We start from the raw sequence: 26310 nt of genomic DNA on the forward strand, positions 1-26310 counted from the left end.
AAGAATCTCTTCTTGAAGAGCCAAACAGCTGAGTAGAGTTTTTCAGAAGATATTAAGCAACTAAATAAAAAATTAAAAACAACCAACTCAGATACATTGGAAGAACAAACTGGATGGGCAAACGGTTTCCTCTGATGTCTGTTTCCCTGATGAGCACCCTATGGACATCACGTCAAAATAGATACGACGATCACGATCAGGTCTTTACCAGTGTTGGAATTCTATATAAATCAGTATGGTAATTATAAACATAACATGCGAGAAAGAAAACGGCAGTCAACGTGATAACACCGTTCCCGAGCTGTATTGTTTCGCAATGCGCATGCAAATTAAATTTCGTATTGATTTATTTATACGCTAATAAACCTCCTTGGTGCATGTAAAATGTATCGCCGGTAAAAAGAAGAAACCAAAGATATTATTATGTTTCTTGGAACTGTTCCAGGGCGTTGGTACGTGAAGCTCGTCCACTACCGTACAGTACGATTTTCTCTACCACCCGTTGTGCCCTTAGCGTTTGTCGTGCTTATTCCTGGCTCAACGTGCCCCTCCCCTACCTTTTAATAGTGCATCCAAATTCGTACGTGAATAAAACAGGTGTTAAAACTAATAATAAACACAAAAACAACCAATCTATCCGAAATATACATTGCCAACGACCCGGAATATTTTGTCCCGTAGTTTCCAAACCCAAAAAAAAAACCCGGGTCACAAATATAGCTAGTAAACGTGATGCACAGTTGACATGTTGGATATCCGGTACGATCTCGAAGGAAATCTAGCGTCAAAACGAAAAGGGCTAATAAGAAACAAACCGCTGCCTCAAATTGTTTACTCCTATCTAAACTTACGCCACTAAGTATAATACAATTCGCGAGTGTTTGCGACCACACGGAAGTTTGGTCTGCCTAGATTAACGGGGGAATCATCTCGGCCGAGCTTGTATCACGAAACTGGTTGTCTTTGTGTTTTAAAGACTACCATTATATATGAACGGTCCGAATGATGTATCCCCGCCTATCCTCAAGCTAAGTATTGGTTTGTTTGTTTCTGTGTGTTTACTGCCTCGTTTTTTTTCTTCTTCTTCTACTTTTAAATACAAATAAGTCATAAAAATAAAGAACTAACGTATCGCAGTGTATCTAGCGTATGATTTGCAGGGATTTGCATTGTTAGGAACAGATTAACGTAACTTTGGATTGCTACAGCTCCACACCTAGTTTCCCATTGGCCATTGGTATATACGATAACATATGACTTTAAAAATAAAACACACATACACACACATATATATATATGTATATAAACAACTAATCAAACGAATCAAGTGTCTCCATCGGGCTGTCCACAGCTTTCCTGACTAGACGGGACAATACGGTACGGGCTGCTGCTACTTGTTCTTCGTAAGGGTGGCTTCCGATTTGGACGACTTTAGCCGTAACCGTTGCTCGCAGAACAGATTGCCGAAGGTGGCCGACGCACCCGGCAGGCCCTGGGTTGGGCTGGTAACGGCGGACACACTGCCGGTGCTGATGAACGATGCCGACGAGCTGCTGGCGGACAGTGGCAGGGTGTATCCGCTGCCCGGCCCGGTACCGTACGCGACCGGTGGCGTTGTCGGTGAGTAATCTAGCTTGTTGCGATCCCGTATCGGGAATTTGTTGCGCGAACAGCTCAAATCTAGCTCGAGCGTATTGAAGCGGGGTCGGGAAGATTCCACCGCCGCGGTACCACTCTGCGCACCGATCGATCGGGGACGGTGGTGAGCGATGGAGGGTGGTGGCATCGTGGATGTGGCGAGCGGATCACGCAACCGTACCGTCATCGATTCATCGTCGCTGACCGTTTGCTGTCGCGGTGGATCGCGCACGGTCGGTGGAAAAGATTGCTGCTGTGCCAGCCGTGCCGTGTCGCGCTGTTTCGGCGTTGTGGACATTTCGTCCAAATTTTCCACACTCGCCTCGTACACGCTGGCCAACGGTGGTGAGCGCAGCAGAAACGCACTCAACCCACCCGGCAGCGGACTCTTCGTGTTCGGTACCGTACTCAACGGTGGGAGATTATGCGTTTGGATTTGTAGCGGTGTGTGTAGCGCTTTGGAGGTGGTAGCAGCGGACACATTCGGTGTCTCCACGCCCGGTGGTACCTCCACCGGTGTGGTCACCTTACACGGACCTAAAAAGTCGAGATCGAGAAACAGCTCCTGCAGAAAGCGGCGCGAACCGAGTCGGTACGTGTTGCAACCAAGCAGACGGCACACTTCCGAGTAAAGGCACACATCCTGGAACACAGCCGGGTGGGACTGTTTGATGTCGAGCAGGACGCTGCGGGACTGCTTGCTCCAGACCGGGTTCGCCATGCGCTGCACGTGTCGCAGTACATTGTTCGCGATCGCTTCCTCCAGCACCGGCCGATTGGTGTCGTCCAGGTCGGCTGGATTCCACCGCTCCTCCGCCCGCCTGCTTCGGCAGCAACGCACGCACTGTGAGCGATTGTGATTTTCGTACGACCACGCCTGATGCCGGCCATCATTCTGTTCCGTGTCGTCCTGCGTTGAGGAAGCGGATGAGCTGGGGCGCTCCGTGACGGTTGGGACGTTCGGTGGTCCACTACCCATCTTCATCTCCTGCTCGTAATCAACCGTGTAGCCTTCGTCCGCGTCCAGTCCGGTCTTCACCCGTAGCTTCATCACCTTCATCGATCTTCCCGCATCTTTCGATCGCATTTTGCTACGGTCCAGCTGTACGAGCGAACCGAGCGTTAGCGGGCGCCTCATTTCCAGTTCTGGAAACAGTTCCATTATGTCCTGCGGGAAGCAAATACCTGTAACAACAAGACAAAGGGCTTTAGTTTTAACGAGTTCTCTCATTTGTGGCAATTTGATACTACTCACCGATAAAGCAGGGACCCTGTGTGTTTGATGGGGTAGGAAAAAAGGACGGTTTTGCCTTAACGCTCGAGTAATGGCCGTCTTCGCTCAAGGAGTAGCTAAAATACAGTAACAACATCTTAATTAGGCACTTCTAACAAAAACAAAAATTAAATAAAAAGAAAAATCTATGTGAAGAAAAGGCATACTAAAATCAATAACCAAATAAATTGGTGTATTCTGGTGAATCTGATTTTCATTTATGAAACAGAACGAATCTTTAAATCGAATGAATGAATCCAAATTTATAATCTAAAGTGGATTGAATCTAATAATCAGGGAAACTACTAAAACGGTTTTTCGAAAAGAAGCCTTCAAGCATAACCCTGTGTAATTTCCCGTCCCCAACACAACTTACTGCTGCAGGCTGAGTCGATGATACTTCCGATCGAGGCTTCGGATCTTTCCACCGTACTCGACCGGATCGGTAACCGTGGACGTTCGGAAGAAGGGAAACAAACGCTCACTGGTGTCCAGCTGCATCGGCACATCTTCCGCGTCGGTCATGTCCGCGGACGAGCTGGAGAGCAGTGGGCGCCGCACGTGAAACAGATGTCGGTGCTGTTTACGGCCACTGATAACCTCCCGCTCCACGCTACCCGGATGCGACGTGCTCGGTATGGGTGAGAGATCACCGGTCGCCGAAGCGAGACAGGAAGACGCAAGGAAGGACACACTGTTGGCGGTGCTTTCGTCCTCGGTCGACGCAAAGCTGTGTCGCCGCCGTCCCGGCCCTTCGCCATCGCTTTCGTTCGTGCTGGCGGAGGACGCCGCCGGGACGGCCGTCTCCCAGCAGCCGGGTTCATTCACCGGCCAGTGTGTGTTGCGATCGTGCCGTACCGCCACCCAGCCCATCGTACGCAGCGCATCGGCGCCCTGGGCAGTGCTGGCCACCAAACAAAGGCCACCGAGTGCGGTCGCCCGTATTGAGTAGACGTCCGCGGTCCGTACGAGCTGTACAAGGTGGGGCAGCAACCACGGCAGATGTTCGTTCACGTACTCAATCGCTTCCTTGTTCGTGCAGGTATGACAGAGCGCCCACAGTGCCGCCTTCAATCGCAGACAGTCCTGCTCGTTGTTGCACTGGCCGACACGCAGACGTTCGGCGAGCTCCAGCAGCCGTCCGTGGCTTAGCAGCTGCGAGAACCCTTTGCTCGTTTGGACGAGCTGGCCGTACAGGTGCGGTGCTAGATTCGGTGCACCGGCGGCCGTACTCTCGCCCGGTGCACCATTCGCCACATGCCGCCGGCTGTACGTACCGTCCTCGGTGCGGATGTGCTGCGTAAGATGGGCGTGTGTGTCCGACTCGACCAGCAGCACGTACTGCTCGTTGTACACCGTGACCCACTGCTCCAGCTCCTGCACGGTGCGTGCCTCGGGATGGTTGATGCCGCGCGGTATCGAGTAGAACCGCATCATTACCATCTTCCCGCGTGGACCGAGCCGATCGAGCCGTGGCCAGGAGTGGGCCAGCTCCTCCAGGTACGTCCGCTCGTAGCACGCCTCCTCCAGCAGATCGAGTGCAGCCATCTGTACGCAACGTGCCTGCCCATCGCCCAGCATGGCCGTGACCAGCTTCAGCATCAGCTGTATGCCCCACACCTCAAAGTTCGGCAACCGGGCGCGGAGCAGCACGCGCAGCATCTGCGTTGCGTACAGCCGGGCCTTCGGTGACGGGTGACGCAGCAATGCCTTCGCCAGTATTACGCGCGGTTCCGCCTCGAGACTGTAGTCCAAACCGGACACGATCAGCTTAACGTAGCAGAGATGGTTCGTCTTCAGCACGATCGTCGACAGCTCCTTGAACACGTCCGTGTTCCGCAGTATCTCGAGGCCACCCTCCGTCCGACACATGCGCCCGATAAACAGGAAGTAATGCTGACACATCGTACCGGTCATATGCAGCGGGCTGAACAAACATTCGTGGGCCGATTTCTTCGCATGGATTGCCAACAGCTGCCGGCTGATGTCGGTGAACAGATCCGTAAGGAGGCGTATATATTCCAGCTGTAAAAAGAGTTTTTGGAGAATGTTTCAACCGCCATTGCTTGTGTGTGTGTGTTTTTGTGAAGTTGAACGGCTAATAACGTTACCTCCGTCGATTGCAGCATCGCATCGATCAACTCCAACCCGGCGGTTACGTATGACGGCATCTGTCGGTTGCTGTTGAGATGCGCAAAATCCTGATGCGAGAAGCGGTTGTTGCTGGGCTTAAAATAGTCCACGATCCGGCGCACGAAGCGTGTATTCTGCTCGTCAAGCTTCATTCCCAGCAAATCCGACTAAAAGCACAGAGGAAAGAAACAATTTATTTAAAACGTCCTAATTTATGCTCTGCTTTGTTGCAGTCTTGGATCTCTTGGAACCAAAGCCGTTATAACAAACTATTTAAATTTTAAATCCTTTGGACCAAAAGTGAAAAAAAATTTCTTGAGTAATTATGTCAAAAATTCTTCCTAAACGCAATGTTAAGATAATTGCAAAGTGCGGCAAGTTCTTTACTTCTTTTCGGCGAAACAAATATCTGTTTTTGACTAACTAACTAACTGATTTCATAATGCGAAAATCAACAATCAACATCCGCGATAACCGCTAATTGGAAACGAATGTCCGTATGTGGTCTGGTTACGTACCCGCAGGATCGTGATGATAATGTCCCAGTCCCACATGTTGGCATCCTTGACGGCGAGCACGTTGGACTCCTTCAGAAACCGATCGCCCTCGGTAAGGCTGGCCCACAGCTGCTGCAGCACGTTGCGCTTGGACGTAGCCATGAAGCGTGTCATCGTACTCGTACGGCCAGTGGTGCTGCGTGTTGCATCCCGCACAAACCCCCCTTCGTTGCCGGTGTTCCATTCGTAAGCGCCACCACTCCCGCTGCCCCCACCAGGGAACATATTTCCGAACAGTCCTCCAAGGCCACTGCTACCACCACCGCCACCGACCCCGCCACCGCTCGAACCGGTCGAATCGTGGCGGACCCGCTTTAGCCCATCGAGCGTGCCGTATTTGAACGTGCCGGGTGCACCCCACCCAAACCCATTGCCGTGCTGGTCGGAACGTTGCGTCGGTGCCACCAGCTCACGGCGGAAGGCGCGCGTATTGATAAGCTCCCCGCTCTGGATAATGCAATCGAGGTACAGGCTGCAGGAGGCGGGTCGATTCTGCAGCATCAGATGGTGCTGCTGCAGCGCGGTAATGGCAGCCCGTGCCTGATGGTTGCCCTCGATTGCGTGCCTAACGAGCATGGGCAGGGTAGCGGTCGGCGTGCGGGCGCATATTTCCGCCGGTAGCAAACAGTGCAGCTGATGGGTGATGCGTGCCAGCAGTATCGTCGCGCGCACCGAGATGAACGTATCGCTCGAGATGATTACCTCGATCAGCGCGTTCAGCAGCCCGTTCTCGACGAAACAGTACAGCAGCAGCGCTAGATGGATTTCGCACAGGTTCGGCACCGCACCGGCTAGGCTGGGCAGGATGGCGGTACCTTCCGCGGCTACGAAACCTTCGTGCAGTCGCCACGCATCCTGGTACTCGGCTGGATCGACCACCGACATCGCCACCGAGTACTCGTCCGTCCAAACGGGCTGGGGCAGCCCAATCAGCTCGTACAGCAGATCCAGCACGGCTTTCCGTATCTCGAGCTGGTTCAGGTACAGGATGTCGATGAGTGCCCGTAACCCGGACGGTCGGTGCGGATCGCAGAATTCGATCGTGCCGGCCCAAGACCGCAGCACGGACAGTAAGGCGAGCCGGCTACACGTGAAGCGCAGTTCCCGCGCATCCTTGTACCGGTCCATGATGCCGACGCGGTACGTAAAGTCACAGTACGGTGCGGCAAAGCAGTCCAACCGCACGCCGGCAATGTCGCGAGTGCGTGGCCACTCCAGCAGATACAGCAGCACGCCACACAAGCTTTCCGCGATACGCGGACTGTGACATTCGAGTACGCTGCGTGTGATTACACCCACACCGCCGCACTCGATCAGCAGCAGCGGGTTCAGCACGCCTATCTCACACAGCGTTGCAAGACAGCAGCGCAACAGCCGATCCTCGCCTGATCCACCCGATCCACTTGTGTGGCCACCACCACCACCTCCCCCTCCACCAGGACCACCACCGCCTCCTCCTCCACCTCCAGGACCACTGCCTGCTCCACCTGGGCCGGATCCTCCTGCACCATTTTCACAGAGCGCCACCAGACACCGGACGATGGCCGGCCGGAGTTCGTCCGGTGCCACTACAAGCATCCTTCGCACCAACTTCAGCGCCTGTATTCGCTCCTCGCCATTGCGCAGCATCACGTCGAGACTGCGGCACACCAGATGGGCCAGCTGCAACCGATTCAGCTCCCTCATATCACACGGTGCGAGCAGTAGACGGCGCAAAACGCGCAATGCTCCCGCCCGTATCTGTGGCAGCTGATGTACGAGGCTGCGACCGACGCAACATATCCACTGCTGTACCGTGTACCCGAGACAGGCGTCCCGTTCGGCCGACAGCGCCGTAACCGTCCGAACGGACTGTGGGCCCGCCGACTCGCGCCCACCACCATTGTCCAGCCCAACATCACGCTTCCACCGATCGATCAGCTTTACCAGCCCATTCAGCAGGCTGAGCCGCTTGTTGACGGTTGTGTGATGCGAGAAGAGCCCGGTGTAGATGTCGGTCGCATTTTCCCGCAACGTTTTGTCCGGGTCCAGCCGGTAACAATCTTCCGGTGCTGGGCGATCTAAAAAAAATAGAAACAACACATATACATTAACGTGAAGAGACGTGTAAATTCGTAAGGCACTCGTGTGTGTGCCAAAATGAGAGAGCTTCGCCCAGTGGTGTGTTATTTGCACACGGGAAAGAATGAATGAGAAGGGATTGAGATTGCAATTAGGTGGCTGTTATTTTTATCGCCCCGAAGTGAATGTGCAAAACAAAGGAGTGTGATCGTGTGGTGCGCGCGTATCCGATTGAAACATCCACAACCGATACGCTTTGGTTTGTTTATTTGCGCGTGGTCACTGACCCTCTAGGTGGAATTGGTAGGGTTTGTTCGTTGTGACCTTTCCACCCACTAGCAAACGGACAGCACGGTGACAAACCACAGTATCCCGTTTCTCTGAAGCGACAATGAAAGGGAAAAGGGTTTTTTTTAATTGCAATGCTTACTGCTGATTCGTTGCCTTAAGCTTCTTCGGATCATCCAACTGGACATGGCCATTCTGTGGGCGTTGATGTGTGTACTTCCTCCGTTTCCGCTTCAGCACTGCCCTCGCCTGGGGTCGCCTAAAACAACAATAAAAATCCTGTCTTGTCGACGTCCGGGGGGGGGGACTGTCTGACGTTTTCGGTTTTATTTTCGTCCCGCGGTGAGGCTGATGGACGACGTTGTTTTGTTGATGGGGTAAGACGGTGTTTGCTGTTGCTGCGAACCCCACACCCAAACCCGTTGTTGTGCAGTTCCGCGCGGGTGCGACTAGTTGCTGCTGATGGTTGTTGTTGTTGTGTTCTTGTGCACGAATGTTGAATGTTGATCCTAGCTGGCCTTCACGTACGGTCGCATCTCGCAGGATCCACTATGAGAGGCACACGCACAGTCACACAGCGACGCACTTTCCGACTCGCAGGCACGCACCCGGCACACCTACAGGCAATCAACAGAACACACGAAGCGCACCACGGCGTCACCCCGACGGCAGCAACCAGGCGAACAGAACTCAATTTTCTGTCTATGCTTTTTAAAGCAAAATTTTGTAAGCGATTTTCCCCGGATAGACGCACGTAACTAATGTTTTCCTAGCGAAACGAGCGCCCGACTCCTCCCGTTGCCTGCTTCTTGTTTGTAAGTGCTTGCGCAGAGCCCTACAACGGTGAGCGTTCGTTTACGTTCATTTTGTTCAGGCTGTCAAATTTACGGCCTGGGTTTATAATTGTTTGGCTCAATGCTTCAACGACAAAAGTTCGGTTATTTGGTCACAAGCAAAACTCGGTATAATCTTGTGCGCTTACTCACAAATTACTTAAAACTATCGCTTACTAATAATACAGTACTTTATAGACTTTTACGCAAACATACAGCATCAAGTACAACACTTTCTCTCTCCTGCATTTCGACAGCGTTGCGAGGCGAAACGACTCAGAAATTGTTGAACGAATATAATCTTATTGTTATGTTAATTACATATTAAATCATATTCTAGGCGTTTAATTTTACAAGGAAGGCAGTGTAAATCCACAGCCATTTTCTTACGTTAATATATTACGAATGTGCATGCGTGAAATGTTTCATCTTCGCCGTGAAACATTTCAATTTAAAATGCGCCAGCTGGTCTAAAATCGAACGTTGCTTCTTGCTTATGTGAGCCCATCAGTTAGTAAACGCAAAATTAGTGTAATGTCTACAAGGAACACAGATTAAGTTTCACTGTAATGGTAGTAAATGGATAAGAATAGCAAGGTATAGGTTTTAGAATTCCGTGAATCTATTGTAAACTAAGTAGGCTCTAAAGGTTCAGCTAGTTTTGTTGACACATGAAATCAATAGGAACTTGGACATGTGGATGCAGAAAGTTAGAGTAGGAATCGAGCTCAAGTAGGTAGAGTATATCCAGTAGATCGAATGGGATGGCTATATGTTCAGATGAAGATGTCCAGTAGTCCGGTAGTTCCGTAGAATGGGTACATGTTCATATTATCAGATCAGATCAGACCATCGGTTGCTCCTACATCTTCCCGTAACTAGAATTCCTGAATATCACCCTATAATCGTTTTACGACCTACTTTAGACTCCTTTGGTAAAGTTTTGATAATCTCAAAGCAAAGTTTGACAAACGCTTTGTGGACTTCTGGTTTCTTTCAAGAAAGCACTAAAATAAAATTGCCCACCCAACAAAAAAAACCGCATTGAGTTATCGTAATGCAATGTTTATTTCTCTATCATATACAATACTTGTAGCCACTACAACACTACCGTTTACACTCGTCGAGGCAAATAACAAATTAAATGCGATTTATTTTACTTTCATTTCATAAATAATCACGTCTCACAGAAAATCCCTGAAGAAAAAAAAACTCTAACATAGCTATGCTTTTGCTCCTTCGATACGCGGCGAACTGTGCGCATGTTCCTTAAAAAAAAACGTGAATAAGGATGTTGTGTTGTGGAAGGAATGGACAAGGGGGAGGGTGGGAGGAAACAAGAAGAAGTGGGAAGCGTTGGTTGCACAGCGGGAGTCAAAGATGTACATATCGTAAGTGTAAAACAACTTCTTCTGGCGAAGGGGAGATTCTCGGCTAACGGTGGCCGCTACTAATTTAGTGTAAACCGTTCAGTTTTCGTTTCCGTTTGGAATATGATAGAATTCGTCTAGATCTGTCTCACAGGGTAAAGATGAAAAAATCAGTCTTAGCTCTTATTTAATTTATAAGTTGTATGTCTCAATGTATACGTCCAATGTACTTGCATATATACGTATGGATAAGTAAGGTGTTTAAGCGCATACAAAAGCGCGCACACACACATACACGGATGTGTTCTTGATAAATTTAACGCGAGAAATACAAGCAACATTACCTCCTGGCCTAGTCGTATTCCGTAGGAATGTAAGTCGAAACAATAGTACCTGTCCCGAAGGTGGGCCTCGGAAGGTAGCGCTGCGCTTCACCTTCTGCAGGCTACTAGCTTAGTAACGCGTACGTATCGCAAAAAGCGCAAACCTTCTCCTAGCTGCTGATGAACAGATCGGTTCGTTCCCGTTTCCTGCGACAACCCACATAGAAATCCTAACCCAACAAAAGGCGCGTGCAGGTTCGTTAAGCGAATGCGGACTCTGATGAAGAGTAGGTGCTGGTGCGCGATATCTGCATGGTTAATAAGTTAATAAGTATGTGTCTGTGTGTGTGTGTTTGTGTGGGTGTTTTTGTTTTTACGGAGCGATGACATAATATAGCGTATATCTTATAGAGGCGCACTGCCGAGCGTTTATATGTGTGCCGCTCGATGAAGGCATTGAACTATGTACAGTGTCTCTCGTCGTGACGCACGCCTCGAACATACTGGACATCGCGGACATCCATCAGGGTGCGGCTAATAGATGGGACCCTACTCCGTACCTACTGCTACTACGACTACTACTACTATTGCTATCTGCTACTACTGGGCTACTAAGCCGCCATTGTCGAGCGCTGTGTGAAGGCGAGCGGGTATGTGTCGGGCGGGACGGCCACACACGCCGGGTACATCTTGATCTGGCTGAGGTCGTTCGAGTGGACGTCGTACTTCTGCAGTATGTTTGCGATGATGATGAAGCTGAAGCCACGCACCAGATTCTGCCCGATGCAGGTACGCTTGCCGATGCTGAACGGCAGAAAGTGCGGAATGTTCTTGCGCACCCGCTCTATCTGTAGCGTGCGCTCGTTCTCACTGCTGACACCGTTCGTCTTGATGATGTTGGTAAGGTCCTGCTTGGCGGTCGGGGAGTCGCGCAGGTCCGTCCGGATCTGGGCCAGCGTAGCCGTCTCGATGAACCGGCTCGGGTTGAAGCGCTTCGGTTCGGTCCAGTACCGTTCGCTCGTGTTCAGCTCATAGTTGTTGATGAACACCACCGTACCCTTGGTGACACCGTACCCAGCAATGCACGTATCCTCCGTTGCGACGTGCGGTACGATCGGGGAGGACGAATAGCGCAACACCTCGAAGATGGTTGCCACCGTGTACGGCATGCTCTCGGTATCGTACAGCGTGACGTTGCGCTTGCCCCGCTCGGTAATACGGTCGATCTCGCGCTGGATGCGATGGCCCACCTCCGGATGCCTGGCAATGTAACCCAGCGCCAACATCACCAGATTGCCGATGGCCGAATGCCCGCCGAGAAAGTCCTCCAGCATGTACATGATGGTGTCGCGCGTAACGGAGGGATCGAGCCGCAGGCTCTTCAGCAGCGCATCGGCAAAGTCACGCTCCGTATCGTCGTCGCCGAGCGTCTGTTCCCGCTCGTTCACGATCCGCTCGAGTATGAAGTCCCGGATCTCCGCCGACCAGCGCGTCAGCTTGCACATGTGCTTGTGGTAGAACGGTGCCAGCCACGGAAGGAAGTCTACCGCGTACCCCTGATTGATCTCCCAGAAGATTTCGTCGAAGTTGCGCACGATCGTCATAAAGCCCTGATCGTTGTAGTCGAACCGGACCGAGCACATGTACTGGCTGAACATGTTTGCGCACGCCTGCATAATCAGCGGCTTCACCTTGAAGTCCTTGCCCGGGCATACCACCTCGTCCAGCTGGTCCATGAAGCGGTGCATCTCCATCACGCCCACGTCACTCATCTTCTGGTAGTAGCTGGAGGCATCGCTCGGCGAACAATGCTTCCGGGCGAGGTTGCGACGCTTCTGCTGCAGGGTCGACCAGTCGCACAGGGCGAGTGCTGCAATGAAACAGGGAACGGTACGTACAGTTGAAGATGTGCGGTACCACAACAGCGCGCTTATTCTAGCACCCACGAAAACAAACCCCAACCTTCCCAGGCAATGCAAAACCGATCCCACACCGCATTCTGCTTCCTTATGTCACTGCTTTGTCTCAAGGTCTCTCAAATGTCTCTCGCCGGCAGGCTACCGTCACCGGTATCAAAATAGTCATAAAAGCCAGCCCCGAACGTGGCGTGCTTTATTATAAAATCGTACCAAAACCCGACCAAGTTCGCAATCTTGGCCTTCACGTACGAGAGCGTGTAGGCGACGCGGCGACCGCACAGCAGTTGAAGTAAGAAAAAGACTGCAGCAAAATAAACCCGTCTGCAAATATTGAGTCCTTGAGCGGTGTTTGTGGCATCGAATAAAGTATCGAAATATATCGCTTTGGCCGCCAATTGGGTTGTGCTACCAGTACGGGTAGAGCACGTACCCTCCCGCGTACTACGAGCGGAGTAACGACTACCCAGCCCTGTGATCCTTTTGCCCGGTGCCCGATCCCGGGGGCGCCGTGAATGAATCGTAAAGTTATGTCACATTGCGCACACAAACCGGGGTAGAACCGATCACTTCCGGGTTGGGCGCCGTTTACGCAAGACGCAAGACCTTGCGTGAGGTCAACGGTGGCGTTTGTCCGGTCCCGTCCCACCAACAGTAGTAGCCTGGTTCGCATGTGTCGTCTGACACTCACGTGCCAAATGTAAATAGCCCGCCCAACTGGACAGAACTGCTGACCATAATTACCATACATCAGTGGAGGGATGGAGGAGGTACTCGGCAGAAATTATTGTGCAGTGGCGAGACAGCGCTCCGGAGATGGACCCAACACCCTGAATTTTTGGAGGTCTGCTGAGGGCACGACCTGACGATGGAGGCGATACCGGCGACGGAACCGGTCGATCTAACCGGCTCTCCGTGACCTTCCGGAAATGTGAGTCACGATGTCACTCGTACGTCTAGTAGCTAGGGGCGGGTGATGTCTAGCGGTGTTTAGTCACAACTGAGCTGGAGATGATTCCACTGCACCAGTGACTCTACACCTTGAAGTTGAAGTTGTCTGTGCTATTTTATCCATTACACACAACCAGATGTTAAGAAGTCATCCAACTCCCAAAAGAAACCAGGAAGTAGTAAGAGAGATTTGCATAACTGAGATGAAATCGAAGTTGAGCTAAAAATAATTTCTGCTTGAAATATTTTCTCAAAGGCGATTAACGTTCCCGCTACTTCTACAAATCTCTCTGCCCTACCTACCCAGGAGTTCTGGAACTCCAGAGTAATCCGTGATTGTTGTTTTTTTTTTTGAGTATTATGCGAGCCCCCGGAAGTTCCTGCTCCGTTACGAAGTTGCTCGCCTACTTCCGCACTCTGCCCCAACTGCAAGTGTGGTGGGTTTAAGCATTTACTTCCGGTGCGAGGGTTTTCCAGCGTGATTACCCACCTTCCCCTTTAAGCGGGGGCCCGCTAATCCACGCACTGCAGGGGTTTTCAAAGCCCTGCCGGGCCAACAGGGCAACTGGTTCGCTGCGCTTTTCGCTGCCTGCATTAATATTAATTAAACCGGCGAACGAAACGGAAGTCGGGTGGCGGGTGGAACTACTGTTTGCTGGGGTTTGCTTCGGGGTGCTGTAAATGGCTGATGCGATCTGGGCCTCGCTTAACTGTTCTACATCCACCATCGGCGTAAGCACGCATGCGGATCGGGCGAAAGGGAAAGGGAACAAATTAAACGCACCCCGGGTCGATCAATTGCGGTTGAATTATTCATGAATCGGAAGATCGAGGACGTCCGGGCTCTGCGGCGCGTTCTCCCTTGCAAGGCGGTAACAGCAGACAAATCTCGTCCGCCTCCAGAATTGCTGGAATTATGTATGAGAGCATTTGTTTCGGGGTACTTCACACCCTTCGCGGCCAAGCAAAACACATATGCACCCCCAAAATCTCGTCGAAGAAATGGGGCCTTCCATGCAGCACAAGAAATTGATCTCCGCTACTTAAGTAGGTGTGAACAACGGTCGAACAACGATCAGGAACGACGTGCCGGCGGACCGCAACACGCACAACAAACCCAAAATCACCTGTTCGTCCCTGCATGATGGTGTAAGAGACGATTATCCACCGTCCAATCCCTTTCCTTTCGAGCTTCTTTCCTTTTTTCGATACGGCTAATAGACCGCACCAACCTGTTTCCAACTTCTCGCTTCGTTCTCTTTTTCTTCTCCTGTTGCCATCAATTGGAGGTATCGTTTAGTTGTTGGCTTCTTCGTTTCAATATACATCCGTGATTATTTGTTAGCTTATTCCTTGCGCTAGCTGCTTCCTTCTAGGCAATAGAGATCCGCTCCATATGATTCTTCACGCACTGTAGGAGCAATCAAGAAAGATCCCCCACTCCCCTACATGTATGTATGGTAGCAGACAAGTCGGAAGGTAATAATTAAATGGAGATTAAGCATGGTAACGGATGGCTCTAACAGCGTTGAACTACATTTAAAAGGGTTCCCCTTCATTCGAAAGGTGTTGCAATGCAAAACAAACAAGATTAACTGGACGTACATGGCTTGCAGGCGTTGGAACCATCCATTTAGCGTATCGAAATAGATCTGGCGAAGACCATCTACTACCGATCTGTGCGTTATCTGTTCGGTCTATCTGTCTACCCGTTTGACAGATCGTGTGACGTTTATCTCGCGTGTGGGAACTAATCGCTCGCAAAGCGATGCGGGTGCAAGATGTTCGGTCCCCCCCCCCCCCCCATCGGGGCTGAATTGTTCTCGACCATGCAAACCAGTCTGTCGCCGATCCGGTTTTAATCGGTTTGGAAGAGCGTCGATTTTGGTGTTGGATTTAATTACCGGGACGAAAACTTGAGCACCAACAACAAACAAGTCAGGCAACCGTTGATGGTTCCTGTTCCTTCACATGTTTACGTCTTTCCCCACGTTGCTATGTGGTTCTCCAGTACACTACCTCGCGAACGTTCGCTGCATTTTGCGCTGGATGTCGTCATATTGACTTTATTTGTCTTTTCTTTTTGCAACCGGGTGGAAAGCCCTGCCTGGTCGAATTGCAGTGCTACACGCGTGTGCTAATGTGAATGTTACTTTTTTTCTTCTAAGCATCGCTTTCAAAGACTCTGGTTATTGAGTCCACAACATGCGCCACTCAGATGACAGGCTAAAGCCTCATTCGAAATTGTTTGTTTTTTTTTGCAATATGGACGCCATCGGTCAACAACGTGACCAATGTTTATGGTCAATGGACCTCAGTGACTGTGGTTTTGAAGTTGCGAAGTTCACTGAGTTTGTAGCTCCGGTAAGGTTCTTCAACCCTTTGGACATAGCGCAGGAACTCCCGACGATTCCAGCGCATTGCAGCTCACAAGTCTCCGAATGACTCGGAGTTTATAGCGAAAACAACCAATACATGTTCCAATGCAGGCAGGTGATGCAACTTTGGACTTCCGCTCTGTGGTCCATTAACTAACACCAAACGTTTCGCGCCCATTCCTTTAAAAGCCACACGCAACAAGCTGTCAAAGCTGGAAGGCGTCGACGGTGCAGTGGTCTAGTTGCCCCCTTTCCCACCGAAAAACCCATTCTAGTGTCCCAGAATTGTTCTAGCTACGTAAGCGATGACAGACGAGCCGCTTCAGGGCAAAAAAGTGTACGATTATGAATTCTTCAGGCTGGCATAAAAAAAGAAGGAGGAAAAAAACCCAACTCCCCTCAGGCTCTTCCCACTCCTTCGCGCCGTCGTTGCGATAGAATGTTTGCGAAATGTTGCCAGCAAATGTCGGGAAGTGCTGGATTGACGTAATACAACCTTTGCCGATGTCTTTTTATTTTTATTATGTGAGTGGTAGTTTTGGACGCCATTGCAAATGCCTGCAAAGCGATCGACTCCAACGGCTCCCGGCAGGATATCAAGATGCACGCAACGAGATGGGAGTTTGCTGGATCGCAGACTTGACCCAGAGCAAACCTCCCGAACCTTCGCCACCCTCCGATTCCTTCCCCTCCCTCAAACGGTTGAGCCTGAAAAAAGGGTCATTGGGGAAACGTGTTTGTGGGTACCACGATAGACATCTTTCTGTTGCCTTTCCCTTTTAGATGGTTTCCATCTCCGCATCACCCACGCCGGGTCATCCTTCCCCCCTCCTCAATGTGTCAATTCTGGAGGTTAAAATGTACTCCACGAATACTCTTTCCATTTTTTTTACTTTCTCTCCACAATTTCCGCCTCTAGGCGAGTCTTCAGGGGTTTAGGTCATTCTGCAAAAATAAAACTCACACACACACACACAAATCCCAGCCATTTCCTTTGCCCACCGAAGTTGCCTTTCCACTTCCGTCTGGTTGCTCGTTGGCCATCGTTACCCTTTTTCTCACCCCAAACCCTGCCCACCCTTGTCTGCCGAATTTCGCTCCCCAAACTACCCCTTCCGCGGCTACAACTTTCCCCTTGTTTGTTGGCGTTGATTGTTTCCTATTCCAATCACCTCACCAACCCCCCCGGATTCGTCCAGCCCGTTCCGATTTTCCCTTTTAAGCTCTTTCACCCTATCTATGGGGGTCGCACACTAGCTCCTCAACTCCACACCGTGCGAAGGCTTCCGTTTTCTACCCCATCTTTATCGCCTTGCATCCTTCACCGACACTGCAGTTCCCGCATGCGTACATCCAGCACTTCGCTCCCCTCGCCCAACCCACCCTTACTGCGCGTGCGCATCAGGCAAAACCAAAAGTAGCGCTGCAGGGCAAAAAGGCAAAGTGGCAGTTTTTGCAGGCGCGTGGCTACCGCACACGCGTACACACAATCACCTTTCGGAATTGGTGTTTGGAGTACCGACCCAGGCCGATGGGTGGGTCACAATCATCCGAAAGGAGGAAAAAAAAAACAGGCACACACACAAAACCGAGGGGATGAAGAAAAAAAACACCGCAAAACCCCGAACGATCTCCGACAACCCGATCCGAGCCGGTCCGGTTAGATCCGATCCGGGCGGTGGTGGCGGTCCGGACCTCGCGTGCACGGAGTTTCACTTTCTCTGGCCCAGATTAAACCAGTGCCGCCGTTTGGCGCCACCCTGCCTGAGGGCTACAGCCCGTAGAATTGTGCAGTGCTGTGGAGCGCTTGCCTTTTTTTTTGTCGCTGCTGTCGTTCGCTTGTACGTGTGTTTCGCGTTGCGTTGTGTGTCACGCTGTTGTGTCTGGTTTTGGTTGGGCGATGTTGGGCTTGGTGGCAGAACATTTGGAGAAATAGACCACGATACGATCTATTCAGACTTTCGACTTCTATCCCTAAGATTATCGACTTCGGGCTCGAGTTATCAATATTGAAGGCACTCTACTTCTGACACAGTGAAAAACACAGTCACGTTCAGTCAATTTCTTAAAGAATTGTTCAATTCCAGGATCTCTTCAAATATTGACTTCTATCCCTAAACAGCTGAGCACCGGGTCAGATATCAACAGCTAAGTTACTCAGCTGTCAGGCAATGTCTTGGAGCATTAAGCAACTCTAGGAACTCTTCAAATTTCGACTTCTATCCCTAAACATCTTATCCACACCGGGTCAGCTATCAACATCAAGACTACCATAACATACCACCGCTCAGTAAACTATCGGTACTTACAGTTATTCCGATCACCACCGAACAGCTTGTGGAAGCGCAAAAAGTCGGGCCGTCCGCCAAAGTAGCGCCCGTTCTGGTTCAGCACCTCCCGGATGAGGTCGAGATTGTTGACGACGAGGCAGCGGGTGGAACCGAGCGTGATGCTGTACAGATCGCCGTACTTCTTCGCGAGCGCAGTAAACCCCTCGAACGGTACGTCGTACTGGCCGAGGAAGGCGAGACTGCCGAGGATGGGCCACGGTACCGGACCGGGTGCCTGCGGGAACGTCATCAGCTCGGTGGTTGATTGCTGTGGTGTCGCTGCCCGTACGGCTAGCTTCTGGAGCCGGGCAGGGCGTACGGTTTGGATGCGCACCTTCCGGTGCCATTCGTACAGTATCTTAAAGTAGCACACGACCGACAGTATGATGGTCAGCACGGCCAGTATCAGCCCGGTGTACGCCATTGTGTCTTTGAAGTGGTTGTGGAGGAGGGGGAGAATCAAGCTTCAAGAATTCAGGCTGTAACTCGCCTGTAACTCGCTACTGTTGCTGTCTGCTAGTGTCTATTGATCGTTTGTCACTCCACGTGGAGGATGTTCACTTGCCTTTTGCTGCTCTATCTGACGGTGTTGGGGGAGTCCTTACAGCACTCGCCTAAACCGTCCAGCGTGCTGTGCGTTTCCTGGCGTCCGGGCGACCGCGTTATAAATTCTTTCACAGCACACACACACACAGAGACACAAACACCAACTCACAGAGCTAACACGTGGGTTCGGCACAGAACAGTACACACAGATACACATACGCGGCGGGAGCACGAGGATAGCTAAAACGGCCCGACAAATCGTAACGATGCCAAACAAACAAAAGTACCTTACTAATAGAAATTTTAAACCAAACAAACAGAAAAATAACGTAACAAACTCCTAACAAAACGTGAACCGCGCTCGGGTTTGGCGAACGGAAATTCAAACAAACAAATAAAACGCCCGCTAAACGTAACGAACAATTCAGCGGGGCAAACAAATAACAGGAACAACAAACAAACAAAAAAAAAACGCTACAAATCGCGCCGTACACCCGCGTAACGAAAGCCCGCGCTCGTTGTAAATGGATCCGTAACAAACAGGCGAAATCGCCACCACCACGCGATCCTTATCGCGAACAAAACGCCGCACGCGCGATGTTTTTTGTTGTTGTTGTTGCAGATGATACACTAACTGGCGGTCAGCTATCGCTAGGCCGATTGGGTTGCCGGTCGGATGTCGAGGTGGCTCCACTTCGGCTGACCGTCGGTCTTAGCTGTTGTCGCCTGGCCGGGGAAGTACCCTTAATCGCTGGGCTTGATCACAGTCCCGTCGGGCTGTTGGTGTAAGGACTTTTTGAAGGATGCTGCGGCGCGGCCTCTCGAACGGGTTGTGGTGTATTGGGGGGTGTGGCGGGTGACACTTGTTTGATTGTACCGGCAGCTGTTGAATGTCCGCGTGCCCACTAAATGGACCGATCGGTAGGCTTCTTTTCGTTGCAGTTGCGTTTCGTCGGATTTTTGCCAGGTTGCCCCGAAAACGGTTTCGAAGCAGATGGTTTTGAAGGGCGAAGGTGTGCGTGTGTTGGGGGTGGTGGTGGTGTTGGTGGATGGGCGGGAAGAGAATGGGTTTTTTTTTCGTAGCGAGAATGATTGTCGCTTCCTGGTTGGCGATCAACGATTAGCTACGAAAAAAGTTAGACTGATCGAGTGCGGATTATGCGCCAACGTTTATATAGAGTTCGAAACGGCATGCTGGGCAATCCGTGCCGCGCGCGGAGGCACCGTGTGTGTGCAGGCCGCGTGTGCGCGCGTGCGCGCGCGCGCCCTCGCGCAACCGAAAGAGACAGAGAGGGCCGCGAACCGAACCGTGCCGCGCTGCCACCAGGAAGCGGGGACCGGTGCAGGATGCGATGAAAGATAGTGCGCCCGGGTGCGACGGGGCCGGTTGCTGCGGGGGTGCGAGCGAGACATCAGACGGGAGAGAGCGCTGGGAGGGGGTTGGCCCGGGTGTCAGGGGGTTCCCCCTTTGTAGGTAGCGGTCCGAAAGCAGCGCAGAGCAAAAGCGGCAGAAACCAGGAGCCCAACCTGTTCGCGTCCCGTTGCCGGAGGGAGACAGCGTAACGCACCGCTGTGTGTGCCCGGTTGCGAGAGCGTGCTTTTTCTGCTGGTATAGGTGCTGGGGAAAGAGTTGCTCTGTGCGAGCGAGATGGTGCGGGAAAGAGACACGCAATACGGTGAGAGACCCGCGAGCGAAATGCCGTCCGAATGGTTTCCCCCTCTGCAGTGTACAGGGGGTCCGAAAAAGATACACCGTGCGCGAACGAGCGAGTGAAAGGGGAACAAAACGAGAGAAAGAGAGAGAGAGAGAGAGAGAGAAATGGTGTGTTGGAGCGAGTGAGCAATAGGAAAGGGTGAGACCCTCCCTGGGCAAGGGGTGAAAGAAGCTGCGGATGGTGGGACGGTCCGAGAGAAGATCATTTCTTCTGCATGGAGAGCTATCCGCTACAAATATAAAAGCCCCACCACCCCTTACTACACCATCCACTCTAATGTCCCTCCAGCAGGATTAGCATGCAATTCAGAAGATTTTCCAAAACCTCCAAAATGGGACGAGCTTTCCCAGCTCACTGAGAAACTCACAGAACTCCAGGAGATTCAGAAGAAGAGAGTAGTCCAGAACTTCCTAGCTCTAGTATCCTGGGTGACTCGGAAGTTGGTACCCAAACTTGCCCAGAGCCTCACCAGGAAATCCTCTCCTTGATCTTGGCTTGTTCTTGATCCTCTGGATGTCACCGTTGGCCACATCTTTCAGACTTCCAAGGTGTACTTGTGGCGTATATGGATAGAAAGAATCAGAATCACCTGGGTGCTTGGGAGGAGATCACCCCAAAAGCGAGACAAAAAGTGATGTTCAACGGTGCCTCTGTACGGAGAAAGAACCCTTTTGGCGACCCATTTCCTTTCTGGCTGCTCATTTTGGTAGCAAGAAGCCCTTTGCTTCTCCCATTTCCCATCGCTGAAGACTTTAATGCCGTGCAATGTGTACGTGAAGTTAAAAGGAGTTGAATTGGAAGGGTTTTTGGAGAAGGAATCAGAGGGTTGGTGTTCGAAGGGATACTAAGAGGACACCATGTGCCAGAGCTAAACGCGACTCCTTGAACAAGTGAACCCTTTTCCTTGATGAACGGTGATCCACAAGAACTAAGTGCGTGGTTTGTGAGTGTATGGGTGGAAATAGGGATGCAAGAGGGAGCGAGAGGCAGCGAAAGAATAAACCGTGTAATGAGCAGCAGGAAGGAAGGAAAACAAAACAAATGCGCAAACACGAGCTCGTGGTGTGAAAGCAGTCGTAAAGGGAGATGGAGTCGCAGGCTAGAAGTGCCATCGCATCTGGTGCGAAAGAGCACACCGGGACGGGTCGCATGAGGTAACGAAAGTAAGAGAGAGCGTAAATGTTCCATTAGCGTTCCAACGTAAGAGAAAGCAGTAAACAAAAAAACAGTGATGGAGAAAGAAAGAATAGGCAAGCAAATTATCTAAGCCACAACGGTGGCAGTGGCGTGACAGGACCAGGTGGGAAAGGAACGTTACTACTACGTCATCTGCAGGTTACTACTTAGTATGCAGGAGGTCCTAAATCCTGTCCAGAATAGACCAAACTTTTTGTTTTTTTTGCTTCTTTTGGGTAGTTGGTGGCGAAATGTGTCCCACGTAACGCGCGTTACGCAACCGTGACAATGACATCCATTCTCGGTTCGGGCTTTGCAGATACCCAAATGCATCATTAACCGCAAACACACAGGCATCGTCTACCGATTCCGGTAGAACCACATTGAGATTTTACGCAAACGGTCGACCGTGGGGGTTAGAGCCGCTTAACCTTGACAGTGGACCCGATTAGCTAATTTTGGCTTAAACGAAGAAACGAACGAAAAAAAAAAGCAGCAGCACAAATCAAACATCCTACCCACCGGCCGAATGATCTCATTTTCCCTGCCGTTCGCATCCACCGTGCGTGCGTGTTGGGTTCGGCCGCACCGGTTCGGAACTAATCACGCTCTGCTCTGATGTCATACACCACGGTGTGTCCAAGAATATGCGCAAACCAAGCCGAAGAAGGGCCGAAGAACTTACACCGCGAAGAAAGCCGGCTCGAGGGTGGGACCGGATCCATCCCACGGGAAGCAACCAGCAGTGCCGGGATTTACCGGTTACGGGCCGTAAAACTTGTCCTGCCGGTTTTTGCTCCGTGTTGGGCGCTGTCGGTGCTGAGCCGGTTGGCACGGGAAGGGAAGTTTGTGTGAAGCGAAGGCGCACACCGTATCCGTGCTCTACGATAGCAAAAGTGAAGCCGAACCACCCCCCATGGGCAATGCATCCATCGTAACCCTTGCCAGCCCAGGTCTCGGTTCCAGGCCCCACCCCTCCCGGGGACGAGAATGTGCGTCGTGCGAGAATGGCGGTCAAACACACTGGCCAATGTCAAGCACAATGGTTTTGCTGCCCTCGTTGCACACGGCAAACGATGCGCAACATCTGCATTGGATGGAGGGGTGGAAGACCAGTGGGCAGTGCAGTCAGTGCAGTCTGGCGCCAGCATTTTGCATCTCGCGACACTGCCACGAAATGGATGCGCCAGTGTTATCGATTTCGATTCGACACTCAATAACCGTCAATTAAGGGTCTGGAGCGCGCTTCCGGAGCTGGAGCAATGATTGGGCCCCGCGATTTAATCAGCTGCCCGTACACCGCCGCACCGCCAATGCTTCGTTTGGCACTTGGCGAGGTGCGTGTTCTGGTTCATACTGGAGCAATGGAATGCATTGCCCACCGTCTGGAAACAGTCGGTCGGCGTTGTCATCTGCATCAGCGGTTCGAATTCGCACGCGTAACTTGGTAAACTATTGTTCGAACATCGCATCGTGACCAGCATCAGGCAGATCGTAGCTATCTTTGGAGCATCCTTTTTTGGTTGCAGATTACATACAAGGTTAATGGCCGCCTGGAATAGTTGAAGGTGGTAGGGAGAGGAGTCTTAGAAGAAGCAGACTTAGAACTAACGAACACTTCACAGCAACGAATGCGACTTTCTCTACCATCCTGGGCTGTTCTGGGCTTTTGAGAAATTCTTGCTGATGACCAGCAGGGTTCCAGAACTCTTCAGACAGGGTGTAGCGGAGACGGAGGAAAACCAAGAGAAACTCACCAAACCGCACCATTATGCTCTGTAATCTGTGTGCTAGTCGCTGTCTAGTCGGCGTTTGCGCGACGGTATTCATTAATATGTAGATGCCCAGATCTTTGCCAACGAAATAGCCAACCCGAGACCCGCACCAGGCACGGTGGCGCGGCCCCGACGTGAACCTCCACGAACTGCAAGCCAAAATTCCCAAAACCGCTGTCGAGCGAAACGTGCCCCCGGTGAGGAAGTCTTCGATTGATATCACTACTGAACATCAGCAACCAAACGACAGATCATTAAGCCGGTAAGATGTTTGCCCTATGCTGGCGTCGGATGGCCAGGAGCCGTGAAGCAGTGAAGGAGATAAAATCCGGGAAGAAAGCACACGTCTTCCACTCTCTTTCGATAGGCGGGTAAGGATACTGGGTCTCTCCCCCACCCTCCCCCCCAAAAAAGGGAAACTGGTTTCCATCCTTGTCGGCTGGGTCCAGATAGACGCCGGGAGTCGACGGGGAGCGGAGTAGCAGTTCTGTCGTTTTCCAAGCATGCTACAACCGTCCCCTACACCTATCCGACATCTGACTCCTTTAGCTTCGCTTCCCAGCAGGAGTTATGACTTAATTTTCTTTCCAGCATTCTCACCGTGTGCCACCGCGGTACCGGCCGATCTCGGGTTGAGCTCATTTCGCCCGGCTCCGAGGGCGAAAGGTACTGGTTTGAATTTTTGCTAGTAATTTCTGCCGGATGATGACCGGGGGGTGGCTCTTTCACTCTCGTGCAGAAGCGGCCCGGGACGCACGATCCCGAAACACCCTCTTTTTTTTATTACTCCCGCATCACAGCACCGCAGGATGGGAAGTGGTATATAGAGAAAAGCAATCAGTGTTCCTCACACTGGTTCGCAAAGCCGGTTTCTAGCGTGAAGGGTACGGTTTTCGTCAGGGTGTAATGAGCGGATGGCTCCTCCGGTACGCTGCCACTGCCTGCATGCGTTTGCACGGCATGGCAAGTGTTCTGGCAAAGCCACCAAGAACTAGCTTGTGTAGGTAAACTAGTCTGCGCGAAGTCTATTCCCGATGGGCGACGACTGGTGAAACCAGCGGACATCTAGAACTAGTGCTACGCGTTCAGAGAAATGTACGAAGTTTGCCATCTAGCAGACGATCTCGCTTACCGTCGCTTTCAATGTCGATTACAGATGATCGCCGATTGGAATGCAATCTACGCTGCACGTACAGTGCTGAGCACGCGACTTAGACCCCACGGACAAGCTGCCCCGCTGGATGTCACTGGGAAACAGTCACTCGGGGTCCGCTTCTCACACGAGCAGCCAAGAAGCATCCGAAGCAGAATTATTCGCACAAAAAATAAAAAGAAAAGAAAACCCAAGTCTGCTAGCCACTATCCAGGGTACGGTGAATCAGTAAGATGTGAACACAATGAAGAATAAAAGGAAATACATTTAAAAAAACCGAGCGAGAGAAAACTCAAAGAAAATCAAAAGTAAAGAAAACGGCAACCGGGTACACCTGAACGTCTAAAGTCCTATGAAACCTGTTTTCCGAGATTACGTTTGATTTCTTTCTGTTCTGCCTTTTTTTACCTCTTTTCAAATCGAGAAAACTCTGACTTGAGGAGCATAGCAAGTCGAAGTGTTAGACTACAGCAGTGAAATTGTAAGGATAATGGCATCTCTAGTGTTGAGAATGGTACTAAACTGTTGCCAGATGCCACAGATGTCTTACGTAACTCGGCAATTAGCATCTTTAAGATTATTGCAGGGGTTTAAGAATGCTCGGATGTTTTCGTATTAAGAGTTTGTAGAGCCTTGTTTAGTTCATATATGAAGATTTTATATCCAGACGCACAAGTTAAGGAGTGTTTCCCTCCATTTGTTTCTTCTTCTGTAAATATTCTGTACGATTCTACAGAGAAGAAATGGAAGCACCACACCACGCATTGCATTACCAGGAAGTGTAGTGTCGCCACCGAACCAATAATTATGCCCATATAGCAATGATTGAATCCCAGGCATGGATACTACCGGCCTCCTACCGCTACCACCGGACGGGAGTTATTCTCAAGGCGATAGTTATTTCGGACCACCGCGGGTACCAATAACGTAGCGTACGGCATCGATAGCACACCGTACGGACGGAAACGCTTCCGTATTCTGAGTGCTCCAAGGATTCAATCAACACCAATCGCTTTTACACACACTCACTTTGAATATCTGGCGCTCGTGCTATCTCTCTTGCATCACTTCGGTATACACCGATTGACTCAAGGCTCCAGACGGGTTAAACTGTAGACTAACTAACATATGATGCTGTCTGCATGTTTTGCAGGCACTGCCGGTCGTCAGTAAAACGCTAGAACTCGTTCGTCTATAAAATGTTGAAGGTTTATAGGACGTTCCTTGCATCTCTGGCGGAAATAATTGAGCCCCCGAAGTTGTATGATTAGTTTTTGGGGAGTTCTGGAACTAATGGACATGAGCAGATCTCTCCACACTCAGGATCCCACTAGTGTTGGGATCTTCCTGGTGTTCTAGGGCACGTGTTGCGAACAGTTTTATCTCGTATTTCTTCTAATAGCAATACAGTTTCGCTAGCTGCTATTGCTCCTTTAATCTTACCCTCTCCTGCCAAAGCTGTCGGCTATTAAGTTGGTGAAGAAGGTGGTAGAACAAAAAAACATAGAAAATGCTTACACCGAAAGGAGCAGACTGTGTAATTAGACACCCCCTCGGGGCCATGAAGTACCACGAAAAGAAAAGAAGCGGAGCGGAATTAGCCGAACCGGAACCGGCTAGCTTACGGGGTACGATTTTCGGAAACGCACACACACCGCGGACCCATGCGGAGGATCGTCTCGTGGAAGGTGCCGGATCAGTGCCGCGCCGTTGGTCCTGCCGAGCGCAAGCGTCTATGGCAAGGTGTAATCATTCTTTTCTGGTTTTCTGCAGGGTGTGAGTGTGTGTGTGTGTGTGTGTGAATTTTTTTTTCCTTCGACCGTCCGAATCCGACACCTTGGGTCCAGTGTGCAGAACGGGCGCACCTGAGAAAGCGCCAGGGGGAGAAAAAAGT

General features: G+C 51.1%; 2 protein-coding genes across 2 annotated transcripts; both read right to left on the minus strand.

Annotated features, from left to right (window-relative positions):
* Positions 1–1003: 1003 nt before the first annotated feature.
* LOC128306341 (rapamycin-insensitive companion of mTOR) lies at positions 1004–8302 on the minus strand. The gene is made up of 6 exons (XM_053043808.1): positions 8093–8302; positions 5563–7661; positions 5023–5211; positions 3288–4936; positions 2894–2988; positions 1004–2823 (listed from the first exon to the last, which is right to left on the minus strand). The coding sequence occupies exons 1-6, from the start codon at positions 8142–8144 to the stop codon at positions 1391–1393; spliced, it is 5517 nt and encodes a 1838-aa protein (XP_052899768.1). The 5' UTR covers positions 8145–8302; the 3' UTR covers positions 1004–1390.
* A 1589-nt stretch (positions 8303–9891) lies between these two features.
* On the minus strand, positions 9892–19685 carry LOC128307396 (cytochrome P450 307a1). The gene is made up of 2 exons (XM_053045207.1): positions 18031–19685; positions 9892–12346 (listed from the first exon to the last, which is right to left on the minus strand). Exons 1-2 carry the CDS (start codon positions 18473–18475, stop codon positions 11088–11090), a joined length of 1704 nt encoding a protein of 567 aa, XP_052901167.1. The 5' UTR covers positions 18476–19685; the 3' UTR covers positions 9892–11087.
* Between the last annotated feature and the right edge of the window lie 6625 nt (positions 19686–26310).

This window comes from Anopheles moucheti, chromosome X (assembly GCF_943734755.1).
Source record: "Anopheles moucheti chromosome X, idAnoMoucSN_F20_07, whole genome shotgun sequence".
Classification (NCBI taxonomy): Eukaryota; Metazoa; Arthropoda; class Insecta; order Diptera; family Culicidae; genus Anopheles; species Anopheles moucheti.

Excerpts from the sequence above, each read along its gene's own strand:
- LOC128306341 (XM_053043808.1), bottom strand. The coding sequence starts at position 8,144 with ATGGCCATGTCCAGTTGGATGATCCGAAGAAGCTTAAGGCAACGAATC. Across the intron at positions 7,662-8,092 it reads CTTAAGGCAACGAATCAGCA|ATCGCCCAGCACCGGAAGAT; the intron begins GTAAGCATTGCA and ends TATTTTTTTTAG. Across the intron at positions 4,937-5,022 it reads CGATGCTGCAATCGACGGAG|CTGGAATATATACGCCTCCT; the intron begins GTAACGTTATTA and ends CTCTTTTTACAG.
- LOC128307396 (XM_053045207.1), bottom strand. The coding sequence starts at position 18,475 with ATGGCGTACACCGGGCTGATACTGGCCGTGCTGACCATCATACTGTCG. Across the intron at positions 12,347-18,030 it reads CGGTGGTGATCGGAATAACT|CACTCGCCCTGTGCGACTGG; the intron begins GTAAGTACCGAT and ends GTTTCATTGCAG.